Source organism: Neodiprion lecontei, chromosome 1 (assembly GCF_021901455.1).
Source record: "Neodiprion lecontei isolate iyNeoLeco1 chromosome 1, iyNeoLeco1.1, whole genome shotgun sequence".
In the NCBI taxonomy this organism is placed as follows: Eukaryota; Metazoa; Arthropoda; class Insecta; order Hymenoptera; family Diprionidae; genus Neodiprion; species Neodiprion lecontei.
In genome coordinates this window covers 14,459,785-14,479,275 of record NC_060260.1, presented here as the reverse complement: position 1 = coordinate 14,479,275, position 19,491 = coordinate 14,459,785, and the positions used below count along the sequence as shown (strand labels likewise).

Here is a 19,491-nt window from a genome sequence, read left to right as displayed (position 1 = left end):
GGTTCGCACGACGTTGCATGTTTCGCCAGTTTCGCCTCTCTCTCTCTCTCTCTCTCTCCCTCTCCCTCTCCCTCTCCCTCTCCCTCTCCCTCTCCCTCTCCCTCTCCCTCTCCCTCTCCCTCTCCCTCTCCCTCTCCCTCTCTCTCTCTCTCTCTCTCTCTCTCTCTAGTCCCGAGGTATGGTAAGGCATTAACGATTTCGAGACGAGTTAATCACGCCAGGTGCCCAACAGCATTTCGCGATATCTTTTTTACATCCAGCTTACATTGCGGGACGCCGAATTATTGTGCATGTGGCAAGTTCTGGGTCATTTTCTTCGAGTGATCGAGGTACGGGAAAAATCCACGTTGCAATACAGTGTTAAAATTATATCTATTATATAGCTCTGTTTGCAGACTCTATCTTATTTTATAGATTTTAGTTAAGACTTGATTATTGCAGCAGTAGTTCAAATAAAGTACATAAATATATTCTTCATATTGTTGTCTGCTTTTAAATTTTGAAACTCGCGTTTGCGAGGAAAATCTGCACAGAGAAAGAAATGAGTGCTAGTAAGAGACATTTCAATCTATTAGAAATAACATTAATTTTTTCTCTCCCTTTGTAATACAGGAAAGCCGTATATAAACAGAAAGGTAAGAAAAGGTTCGGTATCCAAACGTAGAAAATGACAGTATTTTGTTATTCCAATGCAAAAATTAGACGAGCTATCTCACTCGCACTCATTTTTGTCCCGTTTCCGCTAGAAAAATGGCATCGAAGTTCGATAAAACTACAAAATCAGGCCATTGTCAATTTCTAGTGTACAAATAAACGTAGAGGGTTGCAATTCGGGCGAACTTGGTTTTTAGACGAAACGGAAAAGTTTGGCGGAAAGTATTTCCAATTCGGTTGAAGGGCACATTTCATTACAAAAAAGTATTGAGCTACTGGAAACCCATTAATAAACATTGCATTCTGCACACCTTTGGAAGTATGATTGTTAATTCTGAAACGGAATTAGTGACTAGAGTAACTGAATCACGTTGCTTTTGCAAAACAAGCCAATAGCGCCTCTAAACGCTGGCTGCTACTGGTGTGTGTTGTGATAACATCCTGAAAATAGTATATTATGCTGCTAGGTAGAGAGGTAAGCGATTTTGATGAGGGCAGCTCCCCCCGAATCAAATTTGCACTTCTCCCTAAAGGGCCATTCATTAATTACGTAAGGATGATTTTGGCAATTTTTGACCCCCCCTACCCCCATTTAAGGGCACATAAAATTTCTCGAACTCTTCCTCCCCGTCTTACGTAAGATTCTATCTAGTTTTTCTGAATAATTAAAATAATATCAACAAACGGGAAGAGTATACTATAATTTTTATTTACAAGATTGAAAATGGATAAAAATGAACACATTTAAGTTTTAAAAATTTTAAAAGCATTCAAATTTTTGTAAATGATATGTAAATCCAATTGTATATTATAGAATGAAAAAAGGCCATTCGGCATCAAAATGGAAGTAGATTTCTAATGATAAATTTCGACATATAAAATATTACATAAGAATAAGTTTTACCCCCCCCCCCCCCCCCCCAGATAAGGGCATGTAGAGATTTTTTTAACCCCCCCTCCCCCTCGGGACCCTTACATAATAAATGAATGGCCCCTAACGCCATACGAAATTTTATACAACACAGGTACGAATATAGCTATTTTTTTAACCTACTGGAGTGAGATTTGCTCACTTATCCGATGTAAGGAGGAAAAGTATGACGTCACAGGGAAGATAAGTACACTTATCTAACCTAGGGAGGAAAAGTATGAGGTGAGCTAAGTTCTACTCACGCTTGGTTGTTAAGTGGTACTTCATGCCCGTTTACAAGCATTAAAAGCAGCCATAGTCATGACTGTCTTATGTAATCATAAAACCGCCTTTCTTGCCGTCTTAGTTTCCATCGTCCCACTTATCTGTTTCCACGAAATTTGTTCACCCCATCCCTTACTTCAATTAATATTTTTTATCAGTAAATACCGTGATCTAAAAAGCCTAATATGTTTAATTTCCAGACATTATACAACATCCACAGAGCAGTGTAATGACTCTTCCAGCAACAATACTTACCGCCACTCTTGCTGGAGCTCCGGGAGGAGGCGTTGGTGTTCCTCCGCCTGGCGTACACATTCCTGCCCATTCGGGTCCTTTGGAGACATCTGATCAACCTCAGGTACCGTATAAATATAATTTCTTGTAAATACTTTTCACATTCAAACGTGAAATATAGTGAGGCACGATGGATTTGTGGTATATTATCAATAAAATACGTTATAACTACATTATAGACTGCTGGTGTGGGTCAATTTTGTCCCTTTGCAGTTATGCAATCGCCCGAAACCAACATTTCAAAATATCCCATTCGAAATTATTGTCAAAACTTGGAGCGCTCGAAAATTCTAATGATTTTAAGGCGAGTTGCTTGGTATTTCTATGTATATGTAAAACTGATATTTACCTCGATGTGTGTGTAAGAAGAATCTTGAAAATAATCGTTTTGTTTACGAAGACCTACATTTCCAAGATTTTTCCATGTGTATGACATGAGCAGGATATTATCTCTTGATTTTTCACCTTACTTACTGTACTTAATATACTTATTATACCTTACCATAGTTAATAGGCCCATGACTATCACTTCATATGCTAAGAAATCTTGGAGATATAAATTTGAAAAACTGGTGATTTCGAAAAATTAACGACGGAGCCAGGAATCGAACCTGGTATCTAGAGATGCTTGACCGGAGCCTTACTCCACTAGACCACCTAGCCACCCTGACTCTGTTGACTCTGCTAAGAACTATTCCTGGTGAAAATCTGCGATTGAATCGTTTATTACTATGGATAAGAAATTTGTCGTTTGCAAATTATTGCCGTTTGAAATTGGCAAATCTGGTAGTATCTAACAGTTTCAAACAGGGTTGGTGGATCGTTATTTGACTGTCATGCGCTCGGCACTTGTGCTGAGACGTCAGATGTCACCGGATTAGCCAGTTTCAAATGACTGTAATTTGCAAAAGGCAAACTTCCGATCAAAATTAAACAACGTTTCAGTTATCAATTTTTAAGAGGAGCACATTCGTAGCCTGAGGGGTGATAATCCTGGGTCAACCTGCGTATGTGTGCTTCCATCCAATATAAATTTTACCCCTGACACTTGATTAAGACCTAAGACACAAATTCCACTCCAAAGTGTAGAGTGGGCAAAGGAAACGAAATGAGGCATCAACTCAGGAAAGGGAGTGAAAAAAGAAACGCCTTATCTAATAAAATATTATAATAAGCTTAGACTTGAAACGCTATACCAAATAAATAAGAATTAAATTTTAATTATGTTTCTGTTTTCACGATGCGATGTTACAAAATGAATGTTTCCTTCTCAATATTACAAAAATACATGTGTTCTTAACTTTACTTGACTTAGAGGTTGAGAAAATTCGAAAATTCATATTTTTGAACACAAAACGCAACTTCGAAAATTTCAGGATCTTTTTAAGATCATTTAAAGGTACTATATAAAAAAGATTCAACCAAAAATTTAATGTCCATGGTCGATTTTGACGATTTTTTAAAATTCAAAATTCTACAAATTTTTCATTTTTCAAAATATTTTTCTTTCATAGCCCCAGGTATTTTTTTTAAAACAAACACAAGCTCTTTTCTGTAACTATAATATTTTTCGAGATAATTAAAAAATAAACTTGAAAAATTAGAAAAATAATGAAATTTTGAGAAGCTTTCGAAAAAAAATATTTTAATTTTTTTCCTTTGTCAGATCTTCGTTTTATAAGGAAAGAAAACTTTGACCAAATTTCGTCCAAATCCAAAGGGATCAATTCCAACCATTGGTCGATTTGACATGGAATGACCCATCTGTAAAAAAGTTAGACCATCATCTGCATTACCATTCCTCACACCACGGTTAAAATATGTGCTCTACAGGAGTACAGTGAATCCTCATGTTTTTTTTATATTATTTATATGCAATAATCATGGTATTCACCTCTTTCCTCGCACTGTGTTTATTTGATGTTTCGTACACTCGATATTACTTTTTGGACTGGACTGTATAGAGAAAGACACAAAATCATTATGATGCTATCACGCTCGGCTCGCGTCGAAGGCGTTGGAGCATGTCTAGTTACATAGGTATATTATAGTTTAGTGGTACCGATATACGGTTGCAGTGCACTGCGAACCTCTCGTGTAATCATCAAATCTGCCTGCTCGCTGACGTTGTTACGTGCTGCGGATATTGTGGCACAATTACAATTGTAATTGAATCCTTTTATCGCATCAATCACAAATTACAATTATAATAGGCACTCTTTTTTAAATTAGCACGAGGCCCATTTTGCCTCACTCTCCCCTTTATGTAATATACTTTTTTTATTATATGACACCTGAATATATGAATAAATAAGTATGCTTAGGGGACAGCGGGATCAAATGGGACGCCCTTGAATTAGTCGAAGCCCAGAGCAAAATAGAACATACTTTTTACGTGGCTCAAGAATTTTGTAAATATATGAGATCGGCTTAAAGCCGTATCATCTCGTTCTTCGGATTTCATGGTTGATGCTACGAAGATGAATTCAGGGACAGTCGCGCACTTGCTGGCTAAGAGACGAAGCCTCATCTGTTTATCATCGATACACCTTATCACTTTCTCTACGGCATCGCACTCTTTATCACCGACGATCACCCGATTCCAGGTGGTCCAAGCCTGCTTCATCGATGCGTGTCGAACCAGAAATTGCGTAACTTGACAATATCGTTCGAATATCTGTCCTCTGGCTCGAACGTTTGAACGAGGGCTGTTTTCATATCGGTCCACGTGGGGGGATTCTACTAGCCAAGTGTCACTAAGTGTCTTTGGAACAGTCCTGTGATCTTCATATATATTTCGTAATCGGTTAATTTTCGGTATTGTTTAGCTCGATCGACGTGTTCACAGGAGTTGCGAATGGATACTTCACCATCGGAGTTATAAAGGGCGTTATAAATGTCCGCTAGTCTCGGTCATTGTGGGGCCGCTGCTCTGGCTAACATAGCTTCGATGAGCACGTTATTACCTCTAATATTCTCTCGATGTTGTCGTGCCATCACCTCTAATAGAGCGGCCAGTGACGGAGTCGCTTTGTTAGGCATGTTTGGCATACTCGTTTCGACTTGAATCCCACTTCTGATATCGGGGTAAGATCGGCTTCAGGCCGTTGTCTCTTTTCTATCCGAAGAGCTCATCTGTGAGAGATTCAGCGTATGCTTTCGGCGGTTGTCCGTCGAGTACTGCTGATTCTCAGACTGATAGTAATATTCTAGCGGCCTATTTCATGCCTGATTTTGATTGGTCAAATTTGTGATTGGTCAAACCGCTTACCTCAGAGTTGTTAATTTTTTTTCATTCAAACGAGGTTTTTATTCAAATTCGTGTTTACGTATTACTGCATTATTCAATTGCTCCTAGACTCTCTATACTTTTCTGAGAGAGATATTTGTGTGTTCATGTAATTGATGTGTGTTGTTGTTACCTGACGGCTCATATTTATTCTTCTTTGTTAGACTCATTATATTATTTTCATGATGAGGTGAAGGGTTAAGATGTGTATTTACAGATGAGGGTATGAGCGATATGGTTTTCGGGGTTCCTATGCTGCAGGAGGGACTGGGCAGAGAATGTTGTTCTTTGAAGGATTAAAATTCTCGACCTCGTAGATAATGTATTGGTAAATCTTGGTGAGCGGTAATTGAATGTATAACGTATATTTCACGTGCATATAGCCTCCCCAAAATTCATAAAGAAGGAATTCCAGCACGAATAATAGTCTCCTTTGTTAATAGCCCGACTTATGCCTTATCTAAATTAATTAATTCTTGGTTCACTACAAATATCACCCTCCCCCCCCCCCTGCCTCCATAGTCAAAGACAGTTTTACATTAGTAGATAAAATAAGTAAACTGATTATTCCAGACAATTACATTTCAATATCACTAGACGTAATATCGTTATTCACTAATGTACCTATAGACCTCGCTATACTCGCTGTAAAGAACCGTTGGGCCTTTCTAGATAAAAAGATTCCAATCCCATTTACTGAACTTGTTAAAGCGTTAAACATCTGTTTAGATTCGGCTATCTTCAAATTTAACAAGGACACATATGCACAACAGTTGGGTTTGCCTATGGGATCCCCACTCTCTCCAATCTTCTCAGACCTTGTAATTGAGGACCTTGAGTTGTCATACATCAGCAAATTTGGTTTTGATATACCCTTCTATTTCAGATATGTTGACGATATTTTAACTGCTGTCCCTAAAGAAAAAATAGACGACATATTGAACATTTTCAAACTATATCATCCCCGATTACAATTCACCATTGAAATAGAAGTTAATAACGCTATCAATTTCCTGGATTTATTGTTGATACACAACAACTCTAACATCAAAACAGATTGGTTCCACAAAAAAATATGGTCTCAAAGATACCTGAATTTTAATTCCTACCACCCGATGTCTTACAAGATAGGTACCATCTTTAATCTTGTTGACCGAGCCATCAAATTATCAAGTACCGAATTCCATGAAAAAAATCTGTCACTTGTACACAATATTTTAAGATGGAATGATTATCCACACGGCCTTTTGTACAAACATATAAAATAGAGACGCATCCATATCAATAACTTACTGGACAACAATATTGAATCGGCTTCTGCAGATGACAACAACAAACCAGCCACTACATTTATCCCCATCAAAAAACTCAAAAGATTTACAATTTGTCTTTGATTCGGGAAAAGATGGGATCCCTATATGCAAATGATCCAACGTTGTTTATAAGATACCTTGCAATGATTGCAATCAAGTTTATATTGGACAAAGCGGCGCCATCTCCGTACTAGACACAAAGAGCATCAACGTAATGTACAAGATAATGAGGATCGATATACTTCACTAACTAAACATGTGATCAACAAAGAACATTCTTTCGACTATGATAATGCAAACATCCTTTGTGAAGAACCCAATTATTATAAACGTTTACTATTAGAAATGTGCAATCTTGTAGGGCATCCAAATTCCGTTAACCTTAGACAAGATGTCGAACAACTTAGCAATATTCACAAACCGCTGATTACCGCCCACATACCACACTTTGTTTAACCTTAACTATAAGTTGTACATAATTTTGATGTCCCTACGTTGCTTGTTTCTACATTTGTTTGTACTTGTTTGCCTTCACTCTGGGTCACATTTGATTCTCCCAGCAGTTGTCGTTTACCAGTTGTTTCAAACGGTTTAGCAAAATTATTCAGACACGGAGAATAGGGAGATAACGACACCATTATTGTTGTGTCAGCATCGTTTTAACTATTTTAACTATCCAAAACCCTTTCTTTAACCTTTCAATCTTTTGACTTATGCATTGTGCATATATATAGTTATTTTATTTATTAACTTTCAAATCTTATACACCAACACTTTTTACCAATTGGAGAAGACGCCAATGTCTACAGTCATCCTATTTGAAGAACCATCGCTCTCCAATATGTACTTTATGATTCTGACCAGTGTCTTAATCCTCTTTCTTATACAAGGTAAATTACTTCTTAAGTTCTATATACTTTTTTAATCATAACAGATATACGATATGTTCATTCTAATCTACAATAGACAATAACTTTCAATAGTATTACAGCCATAGAAGTTTATGTCTTACTGAGAACATTTATGTTCTTGACAGTCAAATAAAAATTGATCGTTCTGAGGAGGGCCCCTATCCGGGCCGAAACGTTAACGAAAATATACGTTATACATTCAATTACCGCTCACCAAGATTTACCAATGCAATGTTGTTCTTTGCCTCGGGGCGTTGGTATTAATGACGGTCAGCAGCTGTCAATCCTCGTAGATACAAGCAAGCTCGGGAAGTTAGTTTTTTCAGGTTTTCATTGTAGATGCTGCGCAGCCGTTCGAGGTATGGAACCTCGTCGAGCTTTAACCAGAGATCCTTTGTGGGGAAGCACATCGGTAGCCCGGCAGCATTTTTTAGCGCTTTCTTGTAGACACCTTCGAGCTTTTTGAGATTTGTTTTCTTATAGAGCGGAAGGAGAAACCCGGTGCCGTAATCCAGTGATGGCAGTATACACGCTCGTATTATTCACCATTTGACGTATGCGTCGGTTTGTGTGGATTGACCAATAATGCTCTGGAGAGTTGCTATTACGTGTTTTGTAATATTGAGTCTCTTCAGTCCTAACGGTGATACTTTCAGGGTTCTTGTTATTTTTGCGCCGGGATATTCTATTTCCCGTTTCATTTCAATGTATTCATCTTGGTTTGTCGTCGGGTTGGTTGTCTTAATAAATCTCTGTTCAGCTCGCCGATGTTGTCCAAACATGATTACTTGTGTTTTCGTGCCGTTACATTTGAGCCGCCATCGGTGATAGTATCTGATAAGCTCGTTTGTGTTTCTCGATGCCTTGTATTTGGCTCTGTCTGGATTGAAGCCCTTGTTGATTATGCACATATCGTCTGCGTATTGTGATATTAGATCAGATAAGTGCGGCACATCACTGAGGTACAGATGGAATATTATCGGGCCAAGAACAGAGCCTTGTGCGACACCATGTGGATGTTGTTTTAATTCGCTTTATTCAATCAGGAATTTACCAATCAGTTTTCTGTCCGTTAGGTAAGATTCTAGCAGTTTGATGATCCCGATATCGATGCCCACTTCAGTTAATTTGAAGATTAGTCCGCTGTGATTGGTACTGTCAAAAGCTTTCGTAAGGTCGAGAGATACGATGCAGCAGCTTTCTTCTTCGTTAACCTTTTCAGGACGGGAATTTTTACGTTGAAATCGACCTTTTATTTTACACGAAATTTGTGTATGATATTAATGAATTTCTCACGTGGAGTGTCCGACTAACCCAGTGGTCGCAATTTCGACCACTCCTGTCTGTAACGTAAAGTCCAATGTTAAAAATTTGATTTGGCGAGTTAGAAGTGCTTGCTTACGTAATTGGATACGCTGAATACGAAAAAAATAGTAAAAGATGTGCAAGACACATCCTTGACCTTGAAAATTACATTTCAAGGTTAAATTTATTGCTCCTTCTATTTTAATCCGAAAATGATAAGAAATCCTCCGCAAGAAAAAACAATGTGCTGATCTGCCAGTAGAAACTAACAGTGATCAAATATTTCGATTTTATATTCACCTTGAAGATGCGTTTTACCATACGCAATACTATTTTTTTCGAATTCAGTGCATCAAAATACGTGGGTATACCAATTTTCAGGTCGAAATACTGAACAAAAAATTTGACCTTGAAATAGTGATTCCTAGAATGGTTACACTATTTTTTCTATATTCAACACACAATATTATCTCCAATACAACTCGAAAATATTATGATACTTGAGTGGTCGAAATATCAACCAGTCGCGTCCTTAAAAGGTTAATTGTTTTTTTGATGTAGTAGAACGTTCGGGTCAGTTGGCTATTCGTGCCCAGACCTGGTCTAAATCCATGTTGCGAGTCCGGGAGTAAGTTGAAGCAATCACTCATTCTATTCTGAATTATTCGTTCAAACCATTTTCCCATGATGTTGAGTAGCGTTATTGGTCTATACGAAGATGGCTCATTTATTGGCTTTCCGCTTTTGTGCAGGAATATGCATATGCCGGTTTTCCACGCGCTCGGGTAGTAGTTCGTTTGTAGACAGAAATTGAAGATTTCTTTGAGTCTTATGTGGCACGAATCATGCATGCGTTTTAAATGTTTTGCTCCAAGATTATCTGGTCCCGGTGCTTTATTATTTTTGAACTTTTTCAGGGCTTTTTTCATCTCTCGTAGCGATGTCTCTTTGATTGGTTTCGGTGGTACGAGTGTGTTTGTGGTTTTTAATTCATCCTGTATGGTGCTTTCAGTAACAATCGCTGCATCCACCAGTCTGTCTACTACGTCTTTTTCTGTGTAGGCGCCTTCGAAGAAAGAGACCACGTTTTCAGGTTTTTCAGCGATTTTTAGCGTCGCCAAATTGTTGTTTTCGCTGCTAATTTGATTTTTAGGAAAATCGGCACGTGGTCGCTGCCAATGTCGTTGGTATTTTTATACATGATGATGTTGTTGCTGAGGTTGGTCAGTGCATAATCAAGGTTGGAGTTGTACAGATTTTCTGTCGGTCTCGCGCCTGTGGGATCAACGGCAATATCAAGAATTCCAATTTTAACGAGGTCCATAATTATGGTTCCTCTACAGTCGTTGTGCTTGTGCCCAAATGCCGTGTGTTGTGCATTTCAATCACCTACATTTACTGAGTTTTGTTGCCCGAGTATTTCCAGGATGTCGTCATTGAGTACAGCCTCATTTGGTGCTGCATAGACTCCATTGATGTTGATTTTTCTATCGGAGTACGTCTTTATTGTGATCGAGCAGCACTTTAAGAGGTCAGGTGATTTTCTACGAATCCAGTAGACATCATTTCTTGTGTACATGAAGGATCCTCTCTTCGTGCGTCGTTCTGTGGCGGCCCGAATTTTTTTGTCCACGATTTTTGAGTATCCCATGATGTTTTATTTGTAGATGCTGGAAGGTTTTACCTTCGCTTCGTTGGCGACTACAATGTGCGGATTTGTCTCCATAACGAGGCTTCGAAGTTCGGTTATTCTCTTGTGAATTCCATTTACATTACTCTGTAAGATCACTATGAATGCTGCTGTATTTGCCATAATCGATCGATTATGGTGTTAGCCGCACCGATTATTCCTTCGAATGTGCGTTGGATTAGTTGAATTGAGTTTATTTCTTCCACCATTTGTAATATTTTATCAACGTAGCTTTCGTTTATTGTATCGTCGTGTATATTAACGAGTTGTTAATGTTCCCCATATTTTGTCAAGTCCACCACAGTTGCCAGAGTTGAATCCAATAGAGGCTGTGTGGCTGAACTGAAGAAGCATGTAAGGAAGCATAACATTTCATCGAAGAGTCATCTCATACAAATTTTGAACGTAGAATGTTGATAACTTATGTTGATAATAATCGGTAACTTGGCGGGGTATTCGCTGGGTGCAAAGTAGGTGGTGGGAGAACTGGAATCGATCGCAGCGCGCGACGTGACCAAAAAAGACACTTCAGGCGGACAAACTCTCACTATTTACCAGTGAGATTTGCGTATTCTTGCATTATTAAGCAAAAATAATCATGCGCCACGAAACCTGCTGCATAGTGAACTGCAAGAATAATGGCAGAAATAGCAATCACAAATTCTATAAATTTCCACAAGCAAGTTGGAAACGAGAACAACGAATGAAATGGATAAACGCTGTCAAGAGGAAAAAAGTAAGTAAGTTAACCTATAAAGCACAACGTTAAAGTTTGCATCGTTGGAATGTAATAAAATTTGACTAAAAAAAAAAACGTAAATCAACTAAAAATGATTCCGCTAGGCACAAAAAGTGATCATAACGAAAAAAACATACTGGCCCTGTATGATGGCAAAGGATGAACTTGATATTAATTTAGATGCGTATTTTTTTCGACAAATTTCGTTGCGTTCCAACGATGTAAACTTCAACGTTATTATAAAGTAACATTTTTAATATTATATTTTGTACGTTGTAGGAAGTTGCATGTGAGAATGGTTCTGTTACTATAATTTATTTATTGTTTGACTTCAGTGCCGATGGATCGCCATGGTACCCAAAGCCACATGACAGGATTTGCAGTGCGCACTTCATTGGAGGCAAAAAATCTGATGAACAGGACAGTCCTAGTGACATACCAAAAATATTTCCTGCTGTATACACCTCTGCAAGGGTTAATGAAAATTTAGCCACGTCAAGGTACAAACGATTCATGAAACGCAGAAACAAGAAAGAAAAAAATGCAGCAATTGTACTTAATATTGATGATAAATCAAGTGAATTTGAAGTAATGGAAAATACTCAAAGTTCAAAAATTGATAAAGAATGCCAAATTGAAATATTTTCGAATGTTGAAAATGAAGGAAAAACACTCATTTGCAATAGATATATATTTTGCTGCAAAGAAACATGTGACGCTGAAGTTCAAACTGAAATATCAAGCAATTCGAAGTTTATGAAGTGCTACAAGAAGACGAAACACCAAGGATGTAATACTGTTGAAAAGATTTACGCTGATCATTTCTTTGAAGTATTTTCCTTTGGAGTACTTTTCTTTGGCGAACTGTCTGGCACTTTGCTGGTCATTGCTGCTCTTTGCTGGTTTTGGAAAAGCTTTCTTCGTGGTTGATGTAGTAAATCAGAGCTGCAATATGCTTACATCTACCACTCTGATTGTACTCGCAATCACATTGTCCACTCGTAACGTAACGACTAGAAACAATCTGTAAAAAAATTTAATTATTTCTTTGCGTTCTATTACATTGAAACGGATGATACGTATGCACTACGTCAAAGATTGCAAAAAAAATAAAATAATAATAATACGTTCAAGGATGTTATGTATGGCGTCGATGTCACTGAAGTTTGACGAATTACACGAGCTTCGATGGTGTGGCTCATATGATCTTGTCGTATTTCTTTCACGTCTTGGACATGTTGAGTAAAAACTAATTTTTTTCCTTCCATGTAGTTTGTAGTTGGAAAGCGATGTCGTGTGTGACTGCTCGGAATCCAGTTTTGATAATTAATTTGGCCATGTTTAACTGAAAATAAAAAAAGATTTACATAATTAACGACACTACAGTCCTAAATAATCGTCTGAAATATATATGAATTGTGTTATCTGATTGAATTTGTTTATTTCTTTACTTACTTCTCGCGAAGACAGTCATGTCAAAGTCCGCCGCAGGTACATCACTAGTTTCAGGTGAGGAAATAGTGTCGTGTGTGATTGCCTGAAAACTTGTTTTGATTATTAATTTTGCCATTTTAGACGGAAAATAAAAAAAGGTCAACATTATTATCGACACTATAGACTCACATAATCGTATAGAACATATGTAAATTACGATGTTTCATTGAAATTATTTGTTTATGTACTTACTTCTCGTAAAGATCGCAGTTTCCAGTCCGCCCTAATTGTAACCGCTAGCTGGCGCTATCATCGCGCACCCAGCGAATACTCACAATCAGACTTATACAAGTATATCTCCCCGATTGCCTTATTGCTTTCCCTAATTGGCGGCTGCTCCCCACTCTTTCGATCGTGCAGCATGGAGGACTGGCTCCAGGACTATATTCGCTGTCCATCGGTTTGAGCTCCAGCGGTCCCGTAAAGTCCAGTAAAAGAAGGTCTGAACCCCATGTTTTCGATAACCAGGCTGCGTTTTTGCTCAAAAATCAAGTTTTAAGTGCTGATTAATATTTGAGGACAATCAGGGTACTCACCCCCGGGTCGGGGTGAAAAAAATTAAAAATTACCCTCGAAAACGGGTTTTTCCAAAATGACTCGAAAAATAGAGCATGTAGAATAAAATTGCAGAACGTGAAATCTTCTACAAAAAAGGTCCGAACCACTTCAACCCTATTTCAAACCGTTCATCCCCCAGACGCGTTCGAAAACTCGAGGCCAAAAAAAAAAATATAAAAAAAATTGAAAGCAATTTTTTTTCAATTGTTCGGTCTTGTTGAATGGCTATACTTGTTCCATCTTCGACTGTAATTTGTTCACCCCTTTGGTAAGCAATTCTCATGAATTTACGGCTTAAAATTGATCCTAACTTTTTTCCTAATTGATGAATATATTTTTTTTTTTTATATAGTTTTTATTAGAATATTTCCAACAATTTTCGCAGAAAACATTTTCACGTATCTCCGACAAGTTCGAAGTTAAACACAATTTTATATTTTCTATCCCTCCGAGAAGGCTGTATCGGAGAACCCCTGTTGAGAGAGAGAACAATATGCTTACGTCGGTGCCGCTCGCACGCATACCCGCCTCTAGCCGACTCAATGCGTTTGCGCGTGACTTCGACGTGTAGACGGTTAGAGCGTCAGCATGTCAAGATAAACAAATTGTCGAAGGACTTGATGTACGTAAAAACTTACCTCAAAATTGATTTCTGATTATGTCATTGAGCCATTGATTATTGTATGAGCCCATTATATGTTTACTATTGGAATAGATGTAGATACACGAACCGACTTCACTTCAGCTACTATAATTATTGCTATCCCAACAGGAATAAAATTTTTTAGATGATTAGCAACTATACACAGAATAAAAGTAAATTATAATCCACTCAATTTATGATCAGTAGGATTTATCTTTTTATTTACAATAGGAGGATTAACTGGACTCTATTGTTTACAAAATTTCAGGAATATTCAATGCGCAACTTATGAATCGAATTATTAGATTTTATTATTCATGATTTTGTGCGTGCATCAGAGTACCATTTTCGGTTCGGTTTTCGTGAGGACATGTTTGAATGAATTCATCAAAAACCTAACGCCTCATGTAAAAAATTACTCTCAGAAACCTGTAGAAATTCTATAGAGATTCTATTAGAATTCCATTGAAATTGTCCTTTAAATTATATTCATTTCTTTGCATTTATTCTATTGAAAAATATTCCCCTTTGCCGGGTGAATTTTTCATTAGTATTATAGTAAATTTTTCATTCACGCGATACTTACTTGATTATAATCTTTTCGTCATAAAAACTTGATTAGTGAAGTGATCGAGACTAAAATGTCTTTCAGATGTTCACCATTATTTCATTGACAATAGAAGACAAATAAAAGATAAAACCCCAAAAATACTATAATGAATATCTAAGGATGTACGGCAGTTTCCCTCGGGGGGATGAGCGAAACGTAGGCGTGGCGGAGTGCGGTGAGCGGGGCACGCATGAACAAGAGAGAGAGTCGGACCACTTACGGGCTATCGGCGTGGCTAGCGGATAGCTCGACTTATCATTATGCCTAATCAAAATATGAGGGCAAATATAGTAGCTGAAGTGAAGTCGGTTCGTGTATCTACATCTATTCCAATAGTAAACATATAATGGGCTCATACAATAATCAATGGCTCAATGACATAATCAGAAATCAATTTTGAGGTAAATTTTTACGTACATCAAGTCCTTCGACAATTTGTTTATCTTGACATGCTGACGCTCCAACCGTCTACACGTCGAAGTCACGCGCAAGCGCATTGAGTCGGCTAGAGGCGGGTATGCGTGCGAGCGGCACCGACGTAAGCATATTGTTCTCTCTCTCAACAGGGGTTCTCCGATACAGCCTTCTCGGAGGGATAGAAAATATAAAATTGTGTTTAACTTCGAACTTGTCGGAGATACGTGAAAATGTTTTCTGCGAAAATTGTTGGAAATATTCTAATAAAAACTGTATAAAAAAAAAATATATTCATCAATTAGGAAAAAAGTTAGGATCAATTTTAAGCCGTAAATTCATGAAAATTGCTTATCAAAGGGGTGAACAAATCACAGTCGAAGATGGAACAAGTATAGCCATTCAACAAGACCGAACAATTGAAAAAAAATTGCTTTCAACTTTTTTTATATTTTTTTTTGGCCTCGAGTTTTCGAACGCGTCTGGGGGATGAACGGTTCGAAATAGGGTTGAAGTGGTTCGGACCTTTTTTGTAGAAGATTTCACGTTCTGCAATTTTATTCTACATGCTCTATTTTTCGAGTCATTTTGGAAAAACCCGTTTTCGAGGGTAATTTTTAATTTTTTTCACCCCGACCCGGGGGTGAGTACCCTGATTGTCCTCAAATATTAATCAGCACTTAAAACTTGATTTTTGAGCAAAAACGCAGCCTGGTTATCGAAACATGGGGTTCAGACCTTCTTTTACTGGATTAAGCTGGCACTAGCAGTGGAGGATCGAACAGTGGAGCAAACTCGAATCTGCATCCTTCGTTAGCAGACATCTTGAAGGCTATTCAGGCGAACACAACGGCACTACATGAATACAAGTAGAGTCAAAATCGGCAAACGGCAGAGTTAATAAAATCGTTAGAGCCGTGCCATGAAACTGCACAGACTAACTCTATTAAAATCGCTGTGTTAGAAGCTAGGTTGTTGGAATTGGATGCGGAAGCCGAATGCACTCGGGGTTCTCTGGCGAATCTCAAACCGCAGGTGAACGCGCTGGAGGTTGAGAACAACAAGCTCCAACAAAAACTGGCTTTCAACTCAGTAGAAATTGAAGGGATTCTGGTAAAGGCCAATAAGGATCGGCACAGCATTCTCTACTCATCGTCAGTTGGTAATGCATGCGGATCAACCCTCGATGCTGCGGATGTCAGCTCAATATATCGGCGACCATCCAATGATTCAGTTCACCCATCTCCAATCACAGATGTTCTTACGCGTCGTGATGCAGCTGTGAATTTAGTAACCTTCATCCGAAATCGAAGGGGTAAACTGACAACGCGGGATCTGCAATGGAAGAACAAATAGGTTCTTGATATCTCCGTCAGCAAAAGTCTAACTCCTCTATTGCGTAAACTCTTTGTTGCGGTAAGGATAACCAAACGGGCGGAAGTTGTCAAGTATGCCTGGACAAAGAATGGAAACGTCTACGTGGGAGAAAGAGATGGGGCTCCACTTATACATGTCTCGAAAATCGTAGATATCCCTACTATATCTTCATAGCAATTAGTCTTATTCACTTCTTTCTCTGCTAACTTGGTCGCTTATCTGCTCGTATCAGAAAACTGGCTTTGCCTCTTAAGTATGCTTTCCTCTTTGTATTTACATTACTTACGTTCCGCGCTAATCTTTTTAGGCCCTCTGGCTTCACAGTGTCTACATATTCTAATCTATCTAGCTGTGCTAGGTCGAGCTATATCTCGTCAATTTGTTTTGATTTTCTTGCTGTGTACCATATTCTCAATGGCTATGTGTAAGTCTATCGATGCCTGTCAGGTGAATGCCCAGTCGTTGGTATCAGATATTATAGATGAGTTTCGGGGCTATTTCTCTTCAAAACACTATCATCTCATTGCTGTATCGGAATCCTGGCTGACATCTCTAGTACAGGCGAATAAGGCATGTAATCGACTGACTCCTGTTCTTTTCGAAAACAGGTTCGCCGACTTTTCCGTAGGTAGATTTGACCTCAAACAATGGGCCCTTGATTTTGCCGCCATATCAATTTAACAGCTGATTGTTTATAAAAATGTTGAAAAAAAAAATTGAATTTTTATTTATAATTTTTTTTCTATAGGCGTGAGGGACAAATATTTCATATACAAATAGTAGGTCTCATCCTTGTGTATAAGAAAAAAATTTTTTATTCAAAAAATAATTTTTAGTTTAGCCGCAAAATGTGAAAAACTAACCAATTTTTTTTTTTTTTTTAATTTCAATCCAGTTTCCTTAATTATAAATTTCAACCTTCGAAACTCACATGTCGCGTGTGAAATTAGTGCTTTAAAAACCAGTCCAAAAATTATTCGATTATCTCGTACATTATGGCAACAAATAGCGATTTTCGAAAAAAACGTTGGCTACCAATAGAATTCAATATAATGGGGTTACAGCATCAAAAAAAAAGTATTGATCAAAATAAAAAACTCATTGAATATTCCGATAGCTGAGAAAAAAATAATTAGTTAAAAAAAAAAATTCTTTTACTATAATTTTTACCGGAGATATACATTTAACAACTACTGTTCGACTGCCCGCTCTCGTATATACCCCCCACCGCATTGCCGCGCTACCGTTTCACGTTGCCGCGCTACTGGGATGCGACGCCTCGCGTTTGCCTCGATTCACTAATTAACTTTGATAAAAATAGAGCTCAAATCAAAATGAAAAAATTCTTATTTGACCCTTGAGGTATGGACGAGATATAGTATTTTTTTCAAATCTTAATATTATTAACATTGATAATAAATCGCAAATAAGTAAAACAAGTGTAACTCCGGTTCTAATAAAGATGAAAAGGTTCTTTTTTTCAATTTTTCGTCTCAAAAATAGAAATAACAATATTAAAAAATGTTTTTCGTAAGTCAATAATTTCAACAATAATCCTATTTGTTAAGTGAGAAAAATTTTCTCTCCTTTTTTTCGACCTTTGTCGATGGAAAAAAAATTTTTTTTCAATCGCATTAGTAATCTCCATATCTGTAAGTACTACGAGAAATTTTTTTTGACGCTGTAACCCCATTATGTTGGATTCTATTGGTACTCACAGTTTTTTTCGAAAATCGCTATTTGTTGCCATAATGTACGAGATAATCGAATAATTTTTGGACTGGTTTTTGAAGCACTAATTTCACACGCGACATGTGAGTTTCGAAGGTTTGAATTTATAATTAAGGAAACTGGAGTGAAATTGAAAAAAAAAATTGGCTGGTTTTTTACATTTTGCGGCTAAACTAAAAATCATTGTTTAAATCAAAATTTTTTTTTCTCATACACGAGGATGAGACCTACTACTTTTATATCATACAATTGTTCCTCACGCCGGTAGAAAAAAAAATTAAAAATAAAAATTCAATTTTTTTTCAAACATTTTTATAAACAATCAGCTGTTAAATTGATATGGCGGCAAAATCAAGGGCTCATTGGTTGAGGTCAAATCTACCTACGAAAAAATCCGCAAAACTGTTCTCGAAAAGAACAGGAGTCAATGCTTACTCGGCTGGACTACTCATACAACTGATCAGGTTGTTCACTGGCCGGGTTATAATAGTCTCCGTTACGATCGCACTGGTATTGGTGGAGGAGGTGTAGTGTTTTATGATCATAGATCACTTTCGCCTATTCTGCGAGTCCTGAGTTTTCAATTGCTGAAATTTTTAGCGCTGGTAGGTCAAAAATGGCCTTCTGCGTAGTATACTGTATGCCTAAGATTGGCGACATGTCATATTTTGAGGAAGCTTTTTTTCTCGTCTCTCGTCATTTACGGTCCTCACTTTCCGTAAAGGCCTCAAACCGTTACATGGTTTTTCTCTTATTCATGCGACAGAAAACAAACAACTGTAGGACATGACGGCAATGTTTCTTCATGGAAAGATGACTTCTGTGGGGTACCTCAAGGTACTGTTCTAGGGCCTCTCTTCTCAATTTTTATCAAGAATATGCTCCTTGCGCTGAAGCATTGTAGGCATATGATGTATGTGGCTGACTTACAGATATACTTGCATTCTTATCCAGATGAGCTTCCTCAAAAATTTCTGAAAATTTGCGAAATTGCTCTCTCTCTAGAAAATTTTTTTGGCGAAAAAATTGATACGAATCTTTCATATCGTTTCAAATGGACGGCTGGGTCCGTTCAAATTGGCTAAAAATAATGCAGTATTCTGAGGTACACACATTAACAGCCACATACAGAGTTCTCTACTGTGCACATGTGAACAAGTCACATATACTAGTCTAAAATGTGCTGCTACGCGACGAATTATACAAATATGTACAAATTCATGGCACACGAAAACAAAAACAATTTCGAATACAGGTGATGAGAAAAATTAATG

General features: G+C 37.6%; 1 protein-coding gene across 8 annotated transcripts in view; it reads left to right on the top strand.

The window, feature by feature from the left end:
* Positions 1 to 19,491, top strand: part of LOC107221423 (trithorax group protein osa-like) — a 247,354-nt gene that overhangs the window by 116,570 nt on the left and 111,293 nt on the right. For all 8 annotated transcript variants that reach the window (XM_046744413.1, XM_046744463.1, XM_046744214.1 and 5 more), the window contains one exon: positions 2,050 to 2,207. In XM_046744413.1, the coding sequence (XP_046600369.1) occupies positions 2,050 to 2,207 (158 nt within the window). The remainder of the gene's footprint in view (positions 1 to 2,049; positions 2,208 to 19,491) is intronic.